Source organism: Chenopodium quinoa, unplaced genomic scaffold (assembly GCF_001683475.1).
Source record: "Chenopodium quinoa cultivar QQ74 unplaced genomic scaffold, ASM168347v1, whole genome shotgun sequence".
Classification (NCBI taxonomy): Eukaryota; Viridiplantae; Streptophyta; class Magnoliopsida; order Caryophyllales; family Amaranthaceae; genus Chenopodium; species Chenopodium quinoa.
Window position 1 is genome coordinate 3,445,632 of NW_018744092.1, and position 22,829 is coordinate 3,468,460.

A 22,829-nucleotide genomic window follows, 5' to 3' on the forward strand; every position below is an offset into this window, starting at 1 on the left:
GTCGCGTCACGATAGAACCTGTTTTACTTTGATTTGAATTCTGACCCTTCGACCCTCTTTTTTCCCTATAAATAGAGGTCGTTTCACCCCGTTTTGATGAACCAAAATTCATCATCTAATTTTCTCTCTAAGCTAAAAGCTTTTCTCTCTCTCTTCTTTCTCGATTTCTAGCCTTAGCCTAAACAGGTCCTTATAAATCCTTGATACTTTTCCCAATCACACACCATACCTCCTTCACAAGCCTTGAATACTCCTAGCCAACCTTCGACGTGAAAGGTTGATAGTTCTGAGGGTTTGGTCCCAAATTTATATTTCAATTCTTATTTGATTTAATCTTTCTTGAAGTTACTAACGTGTGTGTTGTTTTGATAGAAAGAGATACGAGGCATCAAAGTAAGTAATTCGATTACTTAATTATTCATTTGATGTATTAATCATGCTTAGAATGCTTTATTAATTCCTAGTATCATGTTGGGATGTTTTATTAATTTCTAGTATCATGTTAGGATGTTATTTTGATTCCTAGTATCATGTTTAGGGTGTTAAATTAATATTTCTAATATCATGTTGGTTTCTAGTATTTTGTTTAGGTTAATGCTTTAATTATGATTATTATTAGTGACATGCTAGTATTTGTTATTAATCCGTTTAGTATCATGCCTAGGATCTTGCTAATAATGTTATGATGTTTTGATTATGATGATGGTTTGTTGTGTTAGTTAATTATGTTGCTTGATTATTCAAAAATTATTGTTATTGCTTGATCACGCCCCTTCTTGCCGGTTTAAAGGGAATTTGTACTTGAAATCATGCCTAATAAGATAATTAATAATTTGGTTTAGGCTTAATATGATTTTAATTCAAGTGGTCACCAATAATAGGTTTATTTGTGCATTTATAAGCAACCAACATAGATCAAACAGGTTTAAGATTAATTTGATGTGTGTATGTTGATCGGAAAGCGCACATGAATATCATAAGAATTAAGTAGAGGCCGATTTAGGGCGGGTTCAATCTCTTTTAGGTTGGATTCGTACCATCATCCCCGAATATCCAGTCATGGTTCCGGACCACTATAGAGTTAGCGATCTCCGTGATCGTGAATGGGGTGTAACCTTCACACCCGCACACCCGTGAACGGTTTACAAGTTCCTAAAACTTGTTGGCGACTCTTTTATCTCTAACTCTTTCCCTTTGGACGCCACCATGATTAAAAGCATGATCACAGTGGGGCTCAAAATTGAGTTTGAAAAATTCCCTACACACCCAAAACCCTTTTTCACTTTATATATTATTATAGATAATTGAAAGCTGATTTAATGGGGAAAAGAGAAAGAAGCAATGAAAAAAATAAAATAAAAAATCAATTGGGCTTCCAAATTCGGGGCCCTATGAATTTGGAGGCCCTGTGCTAAGGGTCTGTTTGCACAGGCCCTTAGTCGGCTCTTGACATTTTCCTTTTAGGGAAGTGTTGCAACTACTCCCTCCGTCTTATAATATAGTTCTTGTTTTCCTATTTTGGAGACCCAAAATATTGTTCTTATTTTTTGGATAGTATGTAATGACTAGTATACCCTCATTTTTTTAACTTTATTCATTGTACTTTCTACACTACCCTTGAATTTTGCTTTGTACTTTTTTCCATTTTCTCTCTCTACCTTTTGTCTAAAATTGTACTTTTCACTTTTATTAAAGCACTTCATCTACTTTCTCCTCCAATTTCTTAAATAACGTGAAAAACACAAACAGGAACTATATATTGGGAAGGAGGGAGTATAAAGAAAGTGGTTGCCTAGGTTTATCACCTTGATAAACGTAATGTGTTTATCTTATGGCATTATTGTAATTATTTTGCATTGAAAATTGTGCTATGTAATAAAAATCAATTTTTCTTCTGTTTACGTCAGTTGTCCCAAACGGCTTGATTTTAACGCGGTGAATAACTAGCTGGTCGAACAAAAGACACCCTAATAGCAAAATATGTAAAGTAGGGTCATATTAACCATTTAGGGGAAGGAATGACAAAGATGGCAGTGGTTAATCGCTGCTACTGTGGTTGCGCTGTTGAAGACGAAGAGCCGTAGACTACGGTGGGGTCAATCTGGTAGGAGCGGCGGGGTTGAATATGGTAGGAGTGGTGGGGTCGATCTGGTAGGAGCAGCGGGGTCGATGTGATAGGAGTGGTTGTGCGATAGGGTCGATCTGGTGAGAGCGGTGGGTCGTGTGGTGGTTGTGCGTTAGGGTCGATCTAATGGAAGAAGAAGACTGGTTTGTAGAGGAGAGAGAAGGAAGTGTAGTATTGTTTTTGGGGATGAATATGGTGAATGGTGAAGAACAGAGCCAAAGTTCAAGATTTAAAGCAGCCATAAAAAGAAAAGAAAAAGAAATTACCCTTAACAACACAAATAAAACTGTCAAAAGCAAAATAAGTAAAAGGCCAAAATTCTCCCTACTGTTTATAACGAAAATGTCAAAAACGCTCTTGTTTATCTAATGTTTATCTAGGTTATAAACTTGTATTTTTTCATAAAGAAAAGAAGGAAATAATGTTTTTGTGACTTGGACTAATGGACTTTATTTTACAATTATTATACTCATATAACTAAGTTAGCTAGTTTATGTAAATAACAATAGTTAGCTAGTTTATGTAAATAAACTTCCAGGCCTTAAAAAAAAAATTCAATCATAGTTTACCTTAGCTTCAATGTAACAGAAAATTAATTTAATATTTGTAGCACACCAAAAAGAAAATGCAAGAGATTAAGACAATAAGGATAACTCCTCAAAAAAAAATCAAAAATAGCATGAACATATTAAAACTACATACATTGGTGATTGCCCTATGTTCAAAGGGTATGAATAGTGAAATCATAAATGAATTAATGGTACAAGACGATATAATATATATATATATATATATATATATATATATATATATATATATATATATATATATATATATAGAAGAAACTTTCTTCGTAAAATACTTCGTACAATAATTAAATTCCTTATTCTAATAAAAGTAATTAATAATTCTTTTAAAAAAAATAAATTAATATTACTCAAGAACTCAACGACGCTATAAATTATGAATATTTTCTGTCAAAAATATCATACACAAACCTTTTTTTTTTTCCTTTTCTTCAATTGTAGTGATACAAAGACATGAGAAAATTCAAAACAAATTAATTAAAAAAAAAAAAAAAGGAGAGAGAGATAGTAGGATTAAATACAAACAAAGAAGGAAAAAAAAAAAAAAAAGCATGCAAGATTAGAAATATTTTAGTGTCCCATAACAATCGTCCTAGGGGTATCATCGGAGGCATCATCACCTTCAAATTTAGTCTCGGTACTTTCTTCATTTTCGTCCGATGAAGGGTCATCCGTAAGGTCTACATTCCACTGTTTCGCGCCATCGACAGCCGCCACCTTCTTTTCTTTCCCTGGAGCTTCAGCTTGATCAGATGCATCCATCCCTTTCATTAGGAGTGAGCATACTAAGAACAATCCTAAGCAAAAAACCATTGTTCTTCTTGTGATCGCCATTTTCGACGTAAGAATAATATTGAAGTTTTGGTAATGCTTAAATGGGAAAAATGATGGGTTGCTAATGTTTGTGATTATATACAACATAATAGCGATTTGGAAGGAGAGTTTTTAGTTACTTGACAAATAATTTTATTTTTTTAATTTCATTGGATGAGCTTATTTTGTGGAAGAAAATATTTATGGGAATAAGTTTTCTAATAATAAGCTAAATTTTCTAACAATTACAACAATGCATTTTTTTTAAGAGGTACAACAATGCAATTAAGATTACTTTTCACCTAGGAAGAAAATGATGAGTTAATTAGCATAGATGAGTACTTCATAATTTATCGTTTCTAAAATTTACAATGTTGAATTAGGTAAAGGAAATTTTATGAAAAATATTTATTGATCGGCGACAACCATTAATATATGTTGATCATGCGTGTTGTCAATGCGCTTTTTTTTTACCTTATATATATCTAATTGTATTTTAATAAAAATAATTAAAAAAAAATATTTATATATGTTTTTTCAAAAAAATTGAAATACTTGTATATACTTTATTTAATAATGAATCTTGTTTTTAAAAAAAATAATAATAATAATAAATGGATCTCGCTAACGAGCCTCCCGGACATTAGATAACTAAGTAATATATTATCTAAAATAGTATTTTGTTTTGAATGCCTGCCAAAATCGGTCACGAGTCGATCGGTGTAATTTATGTTTGTTAAACTTTAATATTCCCAATTTTAGTTTTTTTACTAACGCCCCGAGGCACTCAATAGCTTTTTCCAATAACAATTAAAGTAATGATTTTCATTAGTACATATTACTTGTATAGAGAAAGTTTATACATGTAATACCTAGGTACTTAAATTGTAACAATATCCGTTGGGTACTTAAATTGTGTTTAGACGGTAGTAGGGTACCACCTTGCTAATCATGGTATCAAAATACTTCTTCGTTAGTACCGGCATGAATTTTTGCTTTTGTTGGTATCAATATATTGTTTAGTTGGTATTAAAGTGGTATCATCTAAATTAAACTTTATATTAGCTAATTTTATTATAGGTTTTTTTTTTTTTTTCTTTCTCTCTCGAAACAAGTTTTATTATAGTTATTAACGTATACTTTTATATTATATTATTATATAGAATTTCTCGATTGTATATTTACCAAAAAAAAAAAAACCTCAAATGTTATCATGTAAAATTTCGTTTAAGTAGTGTTAATATATATTTTTTTCATAATACCAACTTTTATTAATTTTTAATATTGTATATTTTCATATATTAATGGTCAAATTTATACATATATGGACATCTTATATCAATATTTTTAACCTATAGAGTCTTTAAATGGTGTTTGTAAATCGTACATAACTGATTATCAATATGTTTTTCGAGCTATAATGAATTTAAGATTGTTATATGACTTGTATCCACATTATTGTCATTTCATTTAGAAAATATCTTCTCTATGTTCAAAAGTCTTGTTGTAGGAAATACAGAAAAATTGTTAAATATCTTCTCTATATTAAAATATTAGATTTATTTATATCCTATATTTCTTGGTATCGTATCTTGATTATTGTCATACCAAATATCATCATGCAAACATCTTAAATATTAGATTTAAATATCTTCTTTATATTAAAATATTAGATTTATTTATACAGTAAAACTGTTAGATATCTTCTCTATATTAAAACTGTTAAACATGAATTAAAATATCTTCTCTATATTAAAATATTAGATTTATTTATATCCAATGTCTATATTAATTCATCTTCTTAAAAATTCGAGTCTTGTTAAACTTGATCGGTCAATATATATTTTCAAATCATTAATTTTTTTATCATGAATAAATATGAAGTATTAATTATCAAAGTTTTGTATTTGCAAGTTGCAACAATGAAAGGTAACAAAATAGTAAATAATGAAAATATTCAATTTCAAAAATAAATAAATAAATAAATCATTAAAAGTTTAAATATAGGCATATCAAGAAAAAAAAAAGAAAAAAAGAAAAAAAGAAAAAAAAAAAAAAAGAAAGTTGAGCTCTTAAAGCATCATTTATATGTCACCATAAAATATATAAGCATCCTTTAATTTAACGGTGATCCACAGATCAAGTGATATACTCTCTCCAATTTTAAATACTTGCTCCATTTTTCCATAAGCGGAGTTTTAGGAGAAATTGGAGAAAGTAATAAAATATAGAAGTAGTAGGATAGGTGGAAGAATAAAAAATTATACAAAACAAAAATAGTTGACAGAGTTGGAGGAGAGAGAATAAAGAATTAATAAAATATGATTTATGTTGGGTCCACTAGTTGAGATAAATGAATTAAATATTGTAAAAACTTTCCAAATAAGGAAATTGAGCAAGTATTTAAAAACGGCAGAAAATGAAAATGGAGCAGGTATTTAAAAATGGAGGGAGTACTCTATACTCCCTCCGTCCCATAATACATGAGATGTTAGACTTTTTTTTCTCGTGCATTAGGTTTGACCATAATTTTTTACTAACATAATAAAAATATATTTTATCATAAAATATGTTGTTAGATGGGTTTTAATATAAAGTTTCATAATATATTTTTAAAAATAATTTTCATTAATATTTAATTATATAAAAATAAAGTCAGACTAGTGCATTGACATTTGTGCAATGTATGATTGTGTCATGTATTATGGGACAGAGGGAGTATATACTACTCTCAATGCACACATTTGATGATTTGATTATCAATCCATCACTAAAATTAATTATGTATAACGGGTATTAAGAAATTCATATAAATTAAAGCCTTCTTTCCAAAAAAAAAAAAAAAAAAAAAAAAAAAAAAAAAAAAAAAAAACTAAAAACTATCAATAAGATTTTAACAGGAAAACTTCTTGTGAATATGTTTTGCTGCCTATGCATGTATTAGTGAGTATTCGTGTTCAAAATTTTGGTTTTTTAACCGAAAAACTCCAGATGAGAACATACATAAAAACGTAGTGATCTTTAAATCAAGCACTTAAGTATTAAAGTTTGCCTATTATAAGAATTATAACTTGCGTTACAAAGAGTTCAATGCTCAATGACAATTGTTGTACTACTCATTTGGAACCCCTCCGTCCCTTGGAATGGTAGTAATGATCTAATTTCCCATGACATTGCCCATGGGAATAGGATCATCACCCCCGGTATCGGGACTTTCAGAACTACCACCTACATCTTCGTCTTCTAAAGATCTAGCAACGCCTAATGAATGATCTGCCATTGGCAACATCACCGGCCGTCAGTGTCTCTGCTTGATCAGCAGCGTCGATAACATTCATCAAGACCGAGCAAACAAAGATCATTACCAAGCAAACAGCCATTGTTCTTGTTGCCGCCATTTTGTTGTTTTTCCGAGGAAGAGAATTGTAAATAAAGCCAAGTTATGGACTTATGGTTAATGGTTAGATGGGAAAATTGTCATGTACATGAAACAGATGGCTTGCTGATGTTGGAGATTATATAAAGAACAGCAGCAACGTACTTGAAAGGAAAAGATTTTGTGGTATAAGGGATGTTTTTGCTTTCTTGGTAAATGCCATTTTTACTCTACCATTAGATTTTTTTTTTTTTCTTGACAAAAGATTATGTTAACGAAAAAATTATTACAACCTCAGAAGAATAAAAAACTAAGAAACATATCAAATCAAACACGCAAACAGGAATGAGATTCCTTATGAACCATAGCATAACACCAATGATGACAACCATAGCATAACCACCCGTGATGACCGCCATTTATAAAACACCATGGACTTCGGAGCCGAGAAAACCAACAAAAATATACTGGATCTGTAATTTGGCCCGAGCATTGCCAAACTAACCAAATAACTCGAGATGTATAGATATTGTAGCTTGAACGCAGTGAGGAGAGCTGAAACTTGCCAAAACACAAAAGCAAATTTGAAGTAGAAGCTGTTGAGAGTAGAACCAACCGAAAGATGAGTACCCCTGTTGAAGAAACAAGAACCCTTGACACCACTTCACTCCTAGGGAACACTAAGAATAACTACTTCCTAGGAGCTGGGAAGATAACCAAAAGAGTCATATTTTTTAATGACTCTATGCAGGTTCCCTTCCTGCAACTCTACTAACAGAGTGCAAGAAACTGGAGGACTTTGCTTACCCCAAACATTAAAGTTGGGGAGCCTCCTTCAAGATGTGGATTAACAGCGATGACTGGCTTTGTCATCACAAACACTAACAAAGGGATGATAGCAACTAGAAGAATACTCTTATCATCCCACAACCAAGACACGACAGGATAAGCGAACCCACCTTTTCCCTCAACAAAGAGAAATTGAGACTCACTAGAAGAAGAGTACCATAAAGAATTACCTTACCGTCGGAATCGAAACTTAACCCAAACAACAACCTTCAAAGACCAACGCAAGAAGACCCCTCACCGAAACCCAACCTTGGATTAAGGGAGAAAACCCTAGCCTTAACTTCACCTTTACCGCCGGAAACGCGATTATTAACGAATTTCCTTTCGACGGTGGCTTTAAGAATAGCCTTGGCTTCTTGTTTCGTTGGAAAATCAGAACCTCACCAACACCTTAACCAACCTCCAATGGTATTAACGGAAAATCAGTACTTCAATCTTCCTAGTCTTCTTTATTTAGATGATGAACTAACGGGCAAATTCAAGTTTATCTTTTCTGATTTTTCTTAATACAGTACATTGTAGTTTAGGATTTCATTGTTGATAGCTCTCTATAATTTGTTACACTCATCAAACAGTTGCACAGTCAAAGAATTGGGTAAAAGGAGTCGTTCCCTGATTGAAGAAAGCGTTGATTCAAAACAACTACCGAATATTAAATACATAATACCCCTAGAGGTCGTTACCGTGAATACAAGTCCGTCGTTAGCATAGCTGGCAACACGTGTAATGCGGAAGACTGAACCCGCATTACCTGTACTTACTAATCTGAGCTGGCAAAAAAGATTAACAAAGTTTGTTAATCAATAAGATTAACTGGGCAGCGCCCATGAACTAATATTATAGGAGTAAGTTTTCTAAAAATAACCATAAGTTCCATCCTAACAATGGAAGAGACGAGCATGAACAATGCCAAATCAAGGAGCACAAAACAGGTCAAGCCTAGAAGAAGAAACAAAAAAATTAAATTAACCCTGCATATATATATATATACAGAGCCACAATGAACCGCGACGGAATTACCAAACAAAACATACCCAAGGAAACATTAGATTTTTTTTTTTTTATTACTGATATCTCTCAGAAATTTCAAATGGGACTAAGTATAAAATTGGAGTAATATATTCATCTTTAATCAACTAAACCTTTTATTTAATCAATTAAATCCCACTATCTATTTTAATTCATCTTTTTAAAAATACGAGTCTTGTTAAAATTGACTCAATATATGAAGTATATTTTTATATCATTAATTTTTTTTATCATTAATAAATATGAAATGTTAATGATCAAAGTTTTATATTTGCAATCTTGAAAGGTAACAAAATACAGATAGTAAACAATGAAAATGTTCAATATCAAAATGTTTTTACATTAAAAGTTTATATATAAGCACATCGATTGAGCTAGCTCTTCAAATCAAGTGATATACTCCCCTTGTTTATTTAAATATTCATTTGCTTATTTACAACTCTCAATGCACACATTTGATTATCATTTCATCACTAAAATTAATTATGTATTACGAGAATTAAAAAATCATATAAATTAAAGTCTTCTTTCAAAAAAAAAAAAAAAAAAAAAAAAAAATCATATTGAGCCATTATTTTAAAACTATCAATAAGATTTAATTGGAAACTTCTTGTGTAAAATGAGAGAATAGCTTGAATTGTATGGATGATCTTGGCTAATATGTATAGCCTACAAAAGATAACCTACACAATATAAAACTCTATCATATAAACTTCCATAAATCTGTCTTAGAATATTACTAAGATATATTATCTTGTGAATATGTTTTTCCTGCCTATGCATGCATTAGTGAGTATTCATGTTCAAAATTTTGGTTATTTCTTTAACAGAGAAACTCCAGATGAGAACATATATAAGAACATAGGGGTTTTTGAATCAAATCCACTTTATATTTCAACTATTAAAGTTTGCCTATAAAAAGATTCACAACTCGTGTTACAAAGAGTTCAATGCACAATAACAATAGTTGTACCACTCATTTGGAATCCCTCCTACTGGTAAAACGGTCTTAATAAAAAAAATTGTAATAAATCAACTAATAGAATTAATGATTAGAAAAGATATTATCAAAGATGTTTGCATGATGATATTTGGTATGACAATAATCAAGATACGATACCAAGAAATATATGATAGCACTCAATAGTCAATATATGTTATTAGAGAAATTTTTTTTTTTTTTTTTTTCTTCCAGAAAAATATCTCTAATTACATACTATGTATGTTGTCTAAAAAACTTGTGTCAACCCTGGTTAGTACAAAGATTTGTGATAGGAAAAAAAATCTCATTTTTACAACTTTTTGTAATGAAATAAGAGGATACGAGAGTAAGCTTTATTTATTTGAGAGTAAAAATACAACTAGGTCATCTCATACTCAACAAAATACATGAGTATTTATAGATACAAGAAAAACTATGCACTACATAGCCATATAAACTAGGTGGCAAGAAAATTTCTACCTTGCATGAAATGGTGATGTAACAAATTATATTTGTGGCATTCACCTACCATAAAATTTCACCTCAACACTTTTAAATTTTATATTTTAGGATAATGGTATTTTCCAACTATACAAAATTAAATTATAATTACATTTTTTTTTTCACTCTAAGATGGGATTCACTTTCAGGGAGTGGTACTATGTGACAACGTCCCTTGGAATGGTAGTAATGATCTAATATCCCATGACATTGCCCTTGGGAATAGGATCATCACCAGTATCGGGAGTTTCATATTCACCATCTTCTTCTAAAGATCTAGCAACGCCTAATAATCTGCCATTGGCATGATCACCGACAGTCAGTGTTGCTACCCCTGCATCTACTTGATCAGCATCGATAACATTTATCAAGATCGAGCAAACTAAGATCATTCCCAAGCGAACAGCCATTGTTCTTGTTGCCGCCATTTTGTTGCTTTTTTGAGGACAGAAAGTAAAGCCAGGTTATGGTTGATGGTAAGATGGGGAAATTGTCATGTACATGAAACAGATGATTTGCTGATGTTGGAGATTATATAGAGAACAGTCAACGGCAACTTGAAAGGAAAAAATTTGTGGTCCAAGGGATGATTTGCTTTCTTGGTAAATGCCATTTTTTTCTACCATTAGATATTTAGCTGATGAACTAATATTCTAGGATAAAGTTTTCTAAGAATAACCACAAATTCCTATCGAGGCAAATATAACAATGGAAGAGAAAAGCATGAACAATGGCAAATCAAGGAGCACAAAAGAGGGAAAGCCGAAAAGGAAAAAATAATTAACCCTGCATATTTGTGTTTAGAGAGTCACAATGAACAGCAATTATAGAAAGAAAAAAAAAAAAAAAAAAAAGATATTAAGCGAAATTACCAAAGAAAACACCCCTAAAGAAAAATTACTATGAGACGTTTAAAGTGAAATATTATAGAGGCATAAAGGCTTAAAGCCATAGAAATCAGAAACTTTTCAATCGAACACAACGACAAAGGGACCAGATATATAGGGGTAGAGTACGTAGATTTGAATATTACAGCTAATGGCACCTTCTGTAATGCAATAAAGTAGATGCAGCAATCATACTAGGTTGTGAAGTATATCCTGATTCATCTTGTAGATAACTGTTTGCCGGAGGACTTAAAAGCCTGATAACAGTTCCAGCAGACTTGATTTGTTGTTCTCTTAGGCCCTTGTCTTGGATTAGTTTTCTGCAAAAAGAGATTAAACAGCTCTATCAAATGCTTTGTAAACTATGTAGAATCTTCTCAAAAGTAACAATTTTGAGAGTTTTGCCTATACGGAATACATCACAAGGATAATAAGCCCATGTTTGGCAATCAACAGTCAGAATAAACCTCTAATCTCCGATTTCAGAACCCTACATACTCTGTATCAAAAACTGTAACTGCAACTGCAAATGTGCATGATAAATGGCTCTCTAACACCTAGATAATCCGTGCAAAGGAAAGTTTTGATAACATCAAAATCAAACGAAATAAGTAGATCACTACTACCAGAGATCGAAATAATCACTTCAGAAATTATAGTTAGCAAAAGGTTTATAATTCAATTTAGCCACCAATTAATTACATAGTAGTTACAAAAATAGAAATATCACTGACATGACAGTGTTCAAGAACCTTACGTAAGAGTAGATGCCAAATTTTTGGGAGTACATTTGTCGAAGAGAGCTTCAGGAATGACAGGTGAGTCCAAGAGGATGTTAGGAAGGGATACGTATGGCACTTTGGCTTTGTACCGGATTAACCATTCTGTTAAGATATGGGCTCTGTAAGCAACAAGGCATGGCAATCTAGCAAGTTGCAGCTCCACAGCAACAGTTCCAGAAGTGCATAATGCAGCCGTGCTCGCCTGTGAAATGAAATCATAAACATTGTAAACCAATCAATCAATCAATCAATCAAAAGCCTTAATCCCATGAATGGGGTCGGCTACATGAAACAAAAATGATTATTCCGTTTGGTCGTCCACAAAAATCTTCCTCCTCCATCCCTTAAGATCCAATACCTCACCTTCATGCAAGTCCATATACTTCATATCCTTCCTAACTCCTTCCAACCAAGCCATTTTCGGTCTCCCTCTCCCTCGTTTAACCCCTCTATGGGCCCACCCTTCCACTCTTCGTACCGGTGCACCCTCGGGTCTCTGTCTTACATGCCCAAACCAACGCAAACGATTTTCCCTTAGTTTGTCTGCAATGCCTGCCACATCTACTTTCTTGCGGATAACCTCATTTCTAATTCTATCTCTTAGAGTGTTCCCACACATCCACCTTAACATGCGAATTTCTATAACCTCCATCTTTTTAATGTGCTCCTTAGAAGCCCAACATTCTGTACCATAGAGCAACACTGGTCTAATGGCAGTCTTATAGAATTTTCCCTTCAACTGTAAGGGAATGCTTCGGTCACATAACACTCCCGTGGCCGCTCTACATTTAAGCCACCCTGACTTAATCCTGTGAGCCACGTCTTGATCAATGTCCCAATTTTTCTGGATGATCCCAAGATATTTAAAACATTCACTCATGGTCAAGTCTTTTCCATCCAAACTTACCACATCATTGCTTGTCCCCCTCTGAGTGCCAAATCGCCATACCAAATATTCAGTGTTACTCCGACTTATGGAAGTGGAGAGATAGGGGGGGAAGGGGGGGGGGCACATAGCTAAGGCTACTGTTGCCAATATATGGTAGTTGTTGAACCAAATATGACAAGATCCTAATATCCTATATCCACAACATGAGAACATGTATACAATATAAATGAATTCAGGATAGTTGTCCATGCAGATGCTCTTCCCATCATTCATTCCAAGTAGGGTAATCATTAATCATGACAATCTTACAAAAGGAGAAAAGTTACTTTGGACACCCCAGATTAGTATATATGACTATTATTTCCAACGGAGGTAGTAGTAGAATAATGACCCAGCTAAGTTTCCACAACAATAAAAGTTAAGCATACTTACATTGAATGCATCATATTTTTGGTCTATTGAACTCCCAGGAATCAGTATGACAGGCACAGGCCAATGGTCGATCAATCTAACAAGGTAATCTTCCACGTGCTGATTAGAAGCGGCAAGCATGACTGTTCTCAACTCAGGAAATGAGCCCTTCAAAAGCTCCATGGTCTTCAAGAAGATTGGAACCATACGTTGTACCTCTTGTAATCTGCTACCAGGAAGCAGTGTTATAACCTTGGCTCCTTTGGAGACAAAAACAAATGTTGCCAACAGTCACTGACATTGATTACAAAGCCATTCCAGTAAAACAGATTACACAAGATAATATAGCAAATAGCAAAGATTTATTATTTCGGTTTTAAAGATGTAAAAAATAAAGAAATGCATATGGAAAAGGCGAATCCCATAAATAAGGAGATTTTCAAACAATGCATTAATCTTAATCAGGTGATTAATAAACATCGGCAACAACTATTACCACCAAGATTAATACCTGAAGGAATTTCAAATTTACTTCTGAAGTCTTGACTATTTGTGTGAATCTTCCAGTCAATAGTGTCTTCCCCCTGAAATTCTACCACTATATTAAAACTAATAGAGCAGTAGCTGCAACAGGTTGGTGCAAAAAGGAATATACATTATTTTTATTAGAACAAAAAAATTAAGGAAAAAAAAAAGACCTTCACAGATCATTTAAAGCTCAAAACACCAGATGTTAAGTTCTTGAAAGAACAGAAACAGAATCATATAAAAGCACAAGACACCAATATTGGATTTCAATCAAGTAAATGAACACTGTTGGGCTATTGCCTAACATATTCAAGGCTTCCCTGTTGGGAGGACCTACACTTCAGCAAGGAAAGAAAATAGTTCTGCCCAGAAGGTTTTGATGTGAATCATGGAAACTTTCTATTATGAGCAGAAATATTCTTCATCGTAGAATATCACATGGAACAATTCCATGAATTTAATCCCAAATAAAAATCCGTGAGAAGGATTTCCCCTGTGACTTGAACAAAGTAGAGCTGTTGTCTCTATAGTCTATACCAAATAGAAAACTTAATAACGTATTCTAAACCTAGGAGGAAAGAGAATGAAGAGGGAAAAATAAGGGAGTATACAAATGGGCAAGCATACAAACACAGAAAGAGATAAAAAAGACAAACCGTATATAGTACCACTTTGGAAGTTAAAGCTTAGCAGCTAATTACAGAAACCAACCAACAAGATCCCAATAAAGTTGCCTACTCAAAATCTGGAATAGGTTTTATTCATTTTAAGTAAATCCTCTACATCAATATAGAGCACTAGGGAGGAAACAAGGATAGGCTCATTAAATAAATGCATCCACAATACAGAGAGGTCAAAAGACGTACTAAATTCAGCTCCAAACAATCTTCCAGCACAGGATGTCCCACAAAAGTCGCTGCTAACCCATTTAGCTTGCAAACTTCTTCCTCAAATGGCAAAATACATAAAATGTGGTCTATAAATTGAGAAAGGCCCTTGAGTCTTGCTTCACCACCTCTCCAAGCCCAGAATGATGGTGCAACATAATGGAAATGCATAGGACTATCTACATGTTGCAGAATATAGAAAGCTGCAAAAGGCATTTGTATATTTTTCTATTACAACGGTTATTAGGAGAAAAAAATTAGAAAATTTGAACTCCAAGTGACTGGTCAATACCTCTTAGCTCTTTGAGGAAACGGAAAGAGAAACCCTTTGCGTCCACTGTTACAACAACATGTGGTTTAAACAAGAAAGCAGCTTCCACTGTTTCCTTCAACCTTACCTGAATTTGATAACCAAAACTTCAGAACAATATCAAAAACCCACAAAGTGAGTTGATTTTCATTTGCTGAGCAGACACAACAACATAAAAAGTATTAATATCAAAAACCCACAAAGTGAGTTGATTTTCATTTGCTGAGCAGACACAACAACATAAAAAGTATTATATACATACTCTAATCTTATAAAGATGTGGCAACAATTCCCAAATTCCCATTACAGCGAGATCTTCCATAGGAAACAGAGATCGCAATCCATGTTGAGACATCATTGAACTGGATAAAAGAAAGCTGTATAAGCTAGAATCAAGATGGAAAGCATAAGGCAGACCAGCTGCTGGAAAAACTCTAAAAGCAATTTTAACAACATATTTATGGGAATATAGACCATGGTTCATCATAGAAATTAAGAAGTATTATAAAATGCACACATACAAACACAAGAATGAGGATGAGATTGAAAACATAACTGAGCCAACAAAGCATTTTTAAAGACTTTTTTTTTTTTTTTTTTTTTTAATATAACTTAAATACGAAAGTGTAACAATTAGTTCTTCACTTCTCATCATAGCAAAATGACTTAAAGAAAAACATTTAAAAAAAAAATAATAAGTCCCTCGCCTGGTAAAGAATAGATCATGCAAATATAGGTGTTATAACGGTAACTGAAAGATCATAGACTTACCCACCTACACCAGAAAACTTGACTGGAAACGGTGATAACCTCTTCAATGAAGTCATTAGGCGCGCACCTATTATATCCCCAGAAACCTCGCCAGCAACTACAAACACTCTGAGCTCCCCATCTTTAGCAGCAGAATCAACAACAGCCCTACTTGAACCAGACATAAATCTCCTAATCAAGCCAGTGTTCCAAAGCACTACTTCCCTGCTCAAAACTTGGCTTGCCTTCGCCAACATCAACGACATTCTGTATAACATGATAATAGAGAAAAAAATAAAATAAAATAAAAAATAAAAAATCATAAACCAAATAAAGTACAAGCCACTGTCCCTATTATGAATATAGAATTCTATAGAATTCGAAAAGAAAAAAAATCATCCCCCCTCCCACCCACACACACACACTCAAAACACATTAAACTAATAAAACACCAATTCTAGCAAATTGAACAATGATAATTTGCCATGTGAGAAGACCAGAAGAACAAAAATACAGCTCAAGCACGGAAAATATTGCAAGGCCGAATAGGAGAAAACAATTCCCATCAACAAACACGTGTCAGAACTCACCATTTTACAATCAAACAGTGAGGGAGAAAAATTATGTAAGATTCAACACTTAAAAGTATTGAATACGTTCAACTATCAAGAGTATAACGACTATAGCCTAAATTAATCTAATACAAACCTGCATAGAAGAATACAAAATAGCAATAGACTATAATTAATCATCATTTCAACATTTTATTGACTAATTACTATCGTTGATGCATCAAATTGTGCAAATTCCAACCAATATTGTTATGAACTACAACAAAATTGACAATTTTATCATTGCATACAATAAAAATTTAGAGCAAAACCTAAAGAAGTTTTGATATTCAAACATAAATAGGTAATCAAGTTCAGAAAAAAAAAATGCACAAATTAGGGTCACATGTTTTGAAAAAATCAAACAAATGCCATTTTAAAGTAGTAGCAAAATGAATGAAAATTTGAAGAAAAAAGCTGAAGAAATTGTACCTTCAATGGCTGGATTGGAATTGAATGATTGAAGCATCTATTTATTCGATTTTCTCTTACCAATTAGTTCAGCGTTTGAAATTAGTGAAGTTTTAGGGGTTAGGGTTTAAACTTTGGTCGGGTACTCGGGTGATTTCAGGCGGGATATGATTTATATGAATATCGTTAATTGTTCCGCGAAATCAAAAATTAGAATTAGACGTTGTTATTTCCACCTTCGTTTTGCTAAATGTTACTCCCTCTGTCCCTATGTTTACTTTGCCTTATTTGACTGTGCACTGTCCCTAAAACGCGTCTTAAAACCTCTATATCTTTATTTTCATACACGTAAAAATCATAAAAATGTAATATTAATAAAATATACAATGAGACGAATCTAACAAGACCACTCATGATTATATTATCTTTTATAGATTAACGGTAATTTATAGTTAAAGTTTTTAAAATTTGACCCAAAAAATGACAATGGGGCAAAAATAAAGGGACAGAGGGAGTATTATTAAGTTAGGTCCTGTTCACTTCAATTTAAAATAATAATATTTAGTAAAAATAATTTTAATTTAGTAAAAATAATTTAATTCAGTAAAAATAAGTTCAGTTGAGCAAAAATAATTTCAGTTCAGTAAAAATCAGTAACTTTAAAGAAAAAATATAAAAGAGAATCAATAGAAATAATTTCAGTTCAGCAAAAATACTTTTAGTTCAGTAAAATTAATTTTAGTTCAGCAAAAATAATTTCAATTCAGTAAAAATAATTTCAGTTCAGCAAAAATAAGGTGAAGTGAACGGGGCCTTACTGTACGTCTGTACCAAGCAAAAGTGAAAATGAGATCATGTAGTCCTTCCATATTTATTAAAGCTAGAGTTGGGATTGCGCGGAGTATTATGAAGTTTAATAAAATAAGATGTTAGTGGAATATATAAGATAATACTCCCTCCGTATTTTATTACTTCTCCATTTCTTTATGTGCGGAGTTTTAGGAGAAATAGTAGAAAGTAATAAAATAAGAAGGAAGTGGTGTTGGTGGAAGAATAAAGTGTGATAGTTGGGATGAAAGAGAATTTGAAATTATTAAAATATAATAGTTAGGGGTCCATTAGGATTAGGAGAAAAAAAATTAGTACGTAAAATATCATGAAGGTTTCCAAAAAAGAAAATGGAGCAAGTAATAGAATACGGCCGCAAAAGGAAAGTAAAACAAGTAATAAAATACGGAGGGGGTAAAAAATTGTAAGGATTTTCCATTTGATACCACTGTACTTTTGGCTTTTTCAAATGATACCATTTTTTTATCTTTCTTCCAAATAGTAACATTAAACAATTACAATAGTCTTTATAGTAAACCTACCGTTAAACAAATGTTAAATTATGCTTTAGGGTCGAGCTTCATTTAACATTTTTCATAAAAAAAATTAACAAATTATTTACCCCACCCAGCAATAGAATCTTCCACTCACTTCGAGCACTCCCAGCAGTGAGGAGAAAAGCCCTCACGAGTAAAAATAAGGGTGTAAAAAAAAAATCCGAACACTACATCAGTGAGTGAAAAAACACTCACCGATGGGTGAAAATAAAAACCCTCAAGAGTTGAGGGCTTTTGGTGATGAACAGTAACATGTGGCCCCCACTGCTTTTGTTGTTTTTTTACAACGGTTATATTTTGTATTTGAAATATAACCGTTGTAATTATTTTTAAAAAAAATAAAAAATTCACCAACGACCATAAAATTTTTTTCTCTATAAATAGACATGCATTTTGATATACTTTCAAAAAAACCCATAAATTAGAGAAATTAACATATTTTCCCAATTTCTTCTTGTTATTATTATTATTATAATTATTTCTTATAAAAAAAATTTCCAGTTAGTATTATTAATATTTTTAAACGTAATTATAAATTTTTATTAAATTATTTTTAAACGTAATTAAAAAATAAATTAAAAAATAGTGGAGGAGAAAGTGATGAGAGGTTTTTTTTCTCCTCATTGCTGTGGTGAAAAAAACATTTGATGAGAGAAATTGTATGGGAGGAGTGAGAAAGTGGGTAGAGAGAGATTGAGGGGTTTTTTTTTCCTCACTGCTGAGAATGGTCTTCCCTCCTTTGAGTTGTGCATTCCCATAATTACCCCCACCCATTAATATACTGATTTCATGTTTTTCGATGCTCTATTATTATCCTTTTTCACCTTTTCAAGTTAAAAAAAAGTTTGCTAATTTTTTTACTTGGGCTCAATGTTATGTATGGTTCGTGTTTGTTCATTTCACATGCAATTAACTACTCCCTCCATTTTTAAATTACCTACTCCATTTCTTCATACGCGGAGTTTTAAAAAAAAATTAAGAAAGTAATAAAATATGGAGATAACGGGATTGGTGGAAAAATAAAAATTTATAAAAAACAAAAATTGTTGAGATCCGGTGGGAAACTGTGTTGAGGAGAGAGAAGAGAGGTTTTGGGTTTTATTTTTATTTTTTTTTTTGTAGAAGAGAAACTTTTATCGCTTCACATCCATCCCTCGATATGTTTCTATAACGTAATATTGAATGAGTAAAAAATATATTGTTAATAAATTGTATATTTAACTAGTGGAAGTATAGAAAAACACTTTTTTGAGGAAGTAATAAGTCGTAATCATCAATTTGAGTTGTTAAAAGATAATTTGATAAACTAATTTCAAGTCTGATTAGTACAAATATGTCAATTAATGAAGTTGATGATTTGTTAGCTAGTTCGTAAAAATGAAGTTGACGTTGATTACAGGAACCAAAGTTCAATTAGTACTATCTACAAAGTGCAACTAATTGCTTATAAAGCATCATAACAACAGCTGGGGGTTATTCCAATATGACAGTGTTGTACAATGTAGATGAATTACATCTTGCATCCTTGTAAAAAAATGAATATAGTAAACATAAAAATTCTAATTAGAATAGTGAAGCTAATACCTTTAACAATAATTTATCTCTTTCATCGTTATTGAGTTGATAAACAAACCAAATAGTATACAGTAAATCATCTCCTCTAAACACGCCCAAAACAAAAATTATGGGAAAAATTACCAAAGTGAGTTTCGTTAAAAAACTATTCTTCAAAGTAGACGCGTGGCAAAACTATTTACCAAACTAAGCTTCCACGATAAAACGCCATCCAGGGTGGCATTTTTACCATGGCCATTTTTTTTAAAAAAATCAGTCTAGGAAAAAACGCCAGTCTGGTTGGCATTTTACCTTGACTGAAATTTTCTAAAAAAATTTGGCGTTGGCGGTTTACCGTTGTACCATAAATGCCAACCTGGTTAGCGTTTTTGTATCGGGTATTTCAGGCAGTATATAGTTATTTTGTTCATTGTTCTTCAACAAAACGCAAAACCCCCAAATTCCAAACCCTAACCCGCGCCTCACTGCTCGCCCAATCCTCCATATTTGCAGCAAATTCATCACATCCCATTGCTTAGATCTTCATCATAGTTACTAAAAGTTATTCCTCCTTCTTTGTTCAACACTTTTACGCAGTACATTGATCGAATTTGAGGTATGTATTGAATCTAACTATTTTACTTGTTTATGATGTTTTTTGGGAATTTATGTTTGTAACTTACAATGTATGTACTATATTGTTGTTCAAGTATGCGAAATAAGTATAACTACATAATACATTGTTGTTTAATTGTTGAAATTAAGTATACTTATATGTATGTTGTTTAATTTCAAATCATATATATGAAGCATACATTATTCTTCATACTTAGTGTGTAAAATTCAAGTATGTTTACGAACTACATTGTTGAATTAGGTACATTTAAATATATACTACGTTGTTGATTAACTAGGTAAATAAGTACATTGTTGAACACTAAGTTGTATATACGCTTAGCTTGAGGATTTAATGGAATCGTTGTGGTTTTAGTTGTGTTATGTATTTGTGTCATCTAATATGTGTTTTATTTGTTATGTAGAACATGGCTTCACAATTGATTGTTTTGTTATGCCGTTGGGGGGGGTGAAATTTTGTGTGTCGGATCGAACGTCGAGTATAGAGGAGGAAAAATGGAACCGTTGGCATTGAAACCTTGTATGACTTATAATGATTTGTTGAAGAAGGTTTATACTATAACTGGTTCAAACCCAACGAATGTTGAACTGAACATTAAAATGAGGTTTGAGAGTGTCAGTGGGGTTCAAATCTTACTTGTTTTGAATGACGACCATTTAGAGGTTTTGAGGGGTGTCGTTGCAATGAGGTCTCTTCCCACTGATTTGTATGTGGAAATGATGCCTATATGTACTCAACAGACTATTCGCTTAATAGAGCAACAACCTACATATCTTCCCTTATACAATACAAGCTCGTTACAAATGCCCTCATACAACATTCTGTCATTTGAATATGGAATGGGATCTTTCAGTAGAATGTTACACGACGATCAATTTGACATTCCATTTAGTTCACATTTTACTGCACCTGTACATGAAGGGGCGTCGGTGTCAATGTTGCAGCAACCTGGTCCATCTACCTCAAACAATGACATTTCATCACCGATGCAGTTGCACAGTTACTCTCCTACGCACGAACATGTTCAAGCAACATCGTCTCAAACTTTGGTGAATGCCGAACCTGTTGTAAACAACAAATTCTCTGTTCTTGATATGTATGATGATACAAACGACGAGGGTGAAGGCGGAGATGAGGAAGATGTTATAAACAACGAATTATCTGTTGATGATGTTGTGGCTAGAACTCCGTTACCTTGGTTCACTCAAATAAACGAGAACTATGAGGTGGACATGTATTGGGCTGATTTGGGGAGCCAGACTTCATTTGTTGTCGGGGGAGAATTTGAGAAGGGCATGATTTTCGACAGTAAGAAAGTGCTCCAGGAAATGGTGAAATTGTATTCCACAGAACGGAATCAGTTCTACACCACGGTGACGTCGAATGAGAATGTCCTTCATCTTAAATGCAAGAAGGAGTGTGGTTGGTCGCTACGTGGTACAAAAATAAATCTGACCACACATGCCTTTAAGATCGTATCTTACAAGGTCCCACATCGTGAAAACTACATGAATGAAGTTCCGTCGAGCGATCACCGACACTTGGACTCCTCCATAATATGTGACTATGTGAAGTCGTTTGTGTAGAAAGATCCATGTTTGAGAGTTGAATTCATACAACATCTCATCTCCAACAAATTTCAATTTGATGTTCCCTATCAAAGAGCATGGTATGCCAAACAAAAAGCTATTGCGGAAATTTTTGGGGATTGGGAGAGTTCGTACAACAGACTTCCTTTTTTCATGCAAGCCCTCCAAGAGTCAAACCCGGGCACCGTAGTTTTATGGAAATACAAAGCTATTGCTGAAGGCTTTTACTACAACAATATAGAGGTGTTTGAACGAGTGTTTTGGGCCTTCAAGCCTTGCATCGATAGGTTTAAACATTGCATGCTTGTTCTCTCTATTGATGGGACACACTTGTACGGGAAATACAAAGGCACACTTTGGTTGCTACAAGTGTTGATGCTAATTTTCAGGTATTTCCTCTAGCATTTGCAATAGTTGAAGGGGAAAACACCTCCAGTTGGTCTTGGTTTCTAAGATGCATTCGGGTTCATGTTATTGATCGAGATGGCCTATGTGTTATATCTGACCGACATGCTGGGATTATTGCTGCAATGACTGACCCGAATGTTGGATTTCATGAGCCACGGGCCTTTCACGGGTTTTGCGTTCGACACATGGCCTCTAACTTGAGGACTCATGTGAAGAACAACAACATGAGAGATAGGTTCAAGGCTGCTGCTTACCAACGCCAAAAAAGAAAATTTGATGAAGATATGCGTTCTATCGGTGAATCTTGTGTCAAGATATGTCTTTTTGCAGATGGTCCTTGTTTCATGACGCTGGTCATAGGTATGGAATATGTACTTCAAATTTCTCAGAAACATTTAACAATGTGTTGAAGGGAGCTCGTTTTCTGCCAATCATGTCCCTAGTCGAGTTAACTTTCCACAGAGTTAACAAGTATTTTAATATAAGAAGGGATAGTTCACTTTCTAGGCGTGCCGACGGATATGCATA

At 33.1% G+C, this 22,829-nt stretch overlaps 1 protein-coding gene across 2 annotated transcripts; it reads right to left on the reverse strand.

The window, feature by feature from the left end:
* Positions 1 to 10,107: 10,107 nt before the first annotated feature.
* LOC110691891 (probable lipid-A-disaccharide synthase, mitochondrial) lies at positions 10,108 to 16,937 on the reverse strand. Of its 2 annotated transcripts, XM_021868862.1 has the most exons (9): positions 16,750 to 16,937; positions 15,728 to 15,973; positions 15,219 to 15,318; positions 14,939 to 15,044; positions 14,626 to 14,849; positions 13,743 to 13,815; positions 13,253 to 13,491; positions 11,907 to 12,133; positions 10,108 to 11,469 (listed from the first exon to the last, which is right to left on the reverse strand). In XM_021868862.1, exons 2-9 carry the CDS (start codon positions 15,970 to 15,972, stop codon positions 11,298 to 11,300), a joined length of 1,386 nt encoding a protein of 461 aa, XP_021724554.1. In that variant the 5' UTR covers position 15,973; positions 16,750 to 16,937; the 3' UTR covers positions 10,108 to 11,297. The 2 variants fall into 2 exon arrangements, with proteins under 2 accessions (XP_021724554.1, XP_021724553.1); XM_021868861.1 differs by lacking the exon at positions 16,750 to 16,937 and having other exon boundaries at positions 15,728 to 16,364.
* Between the last annotated feature and the right edge of the window lie 5,892 nt (positions 16,938 to 22,829).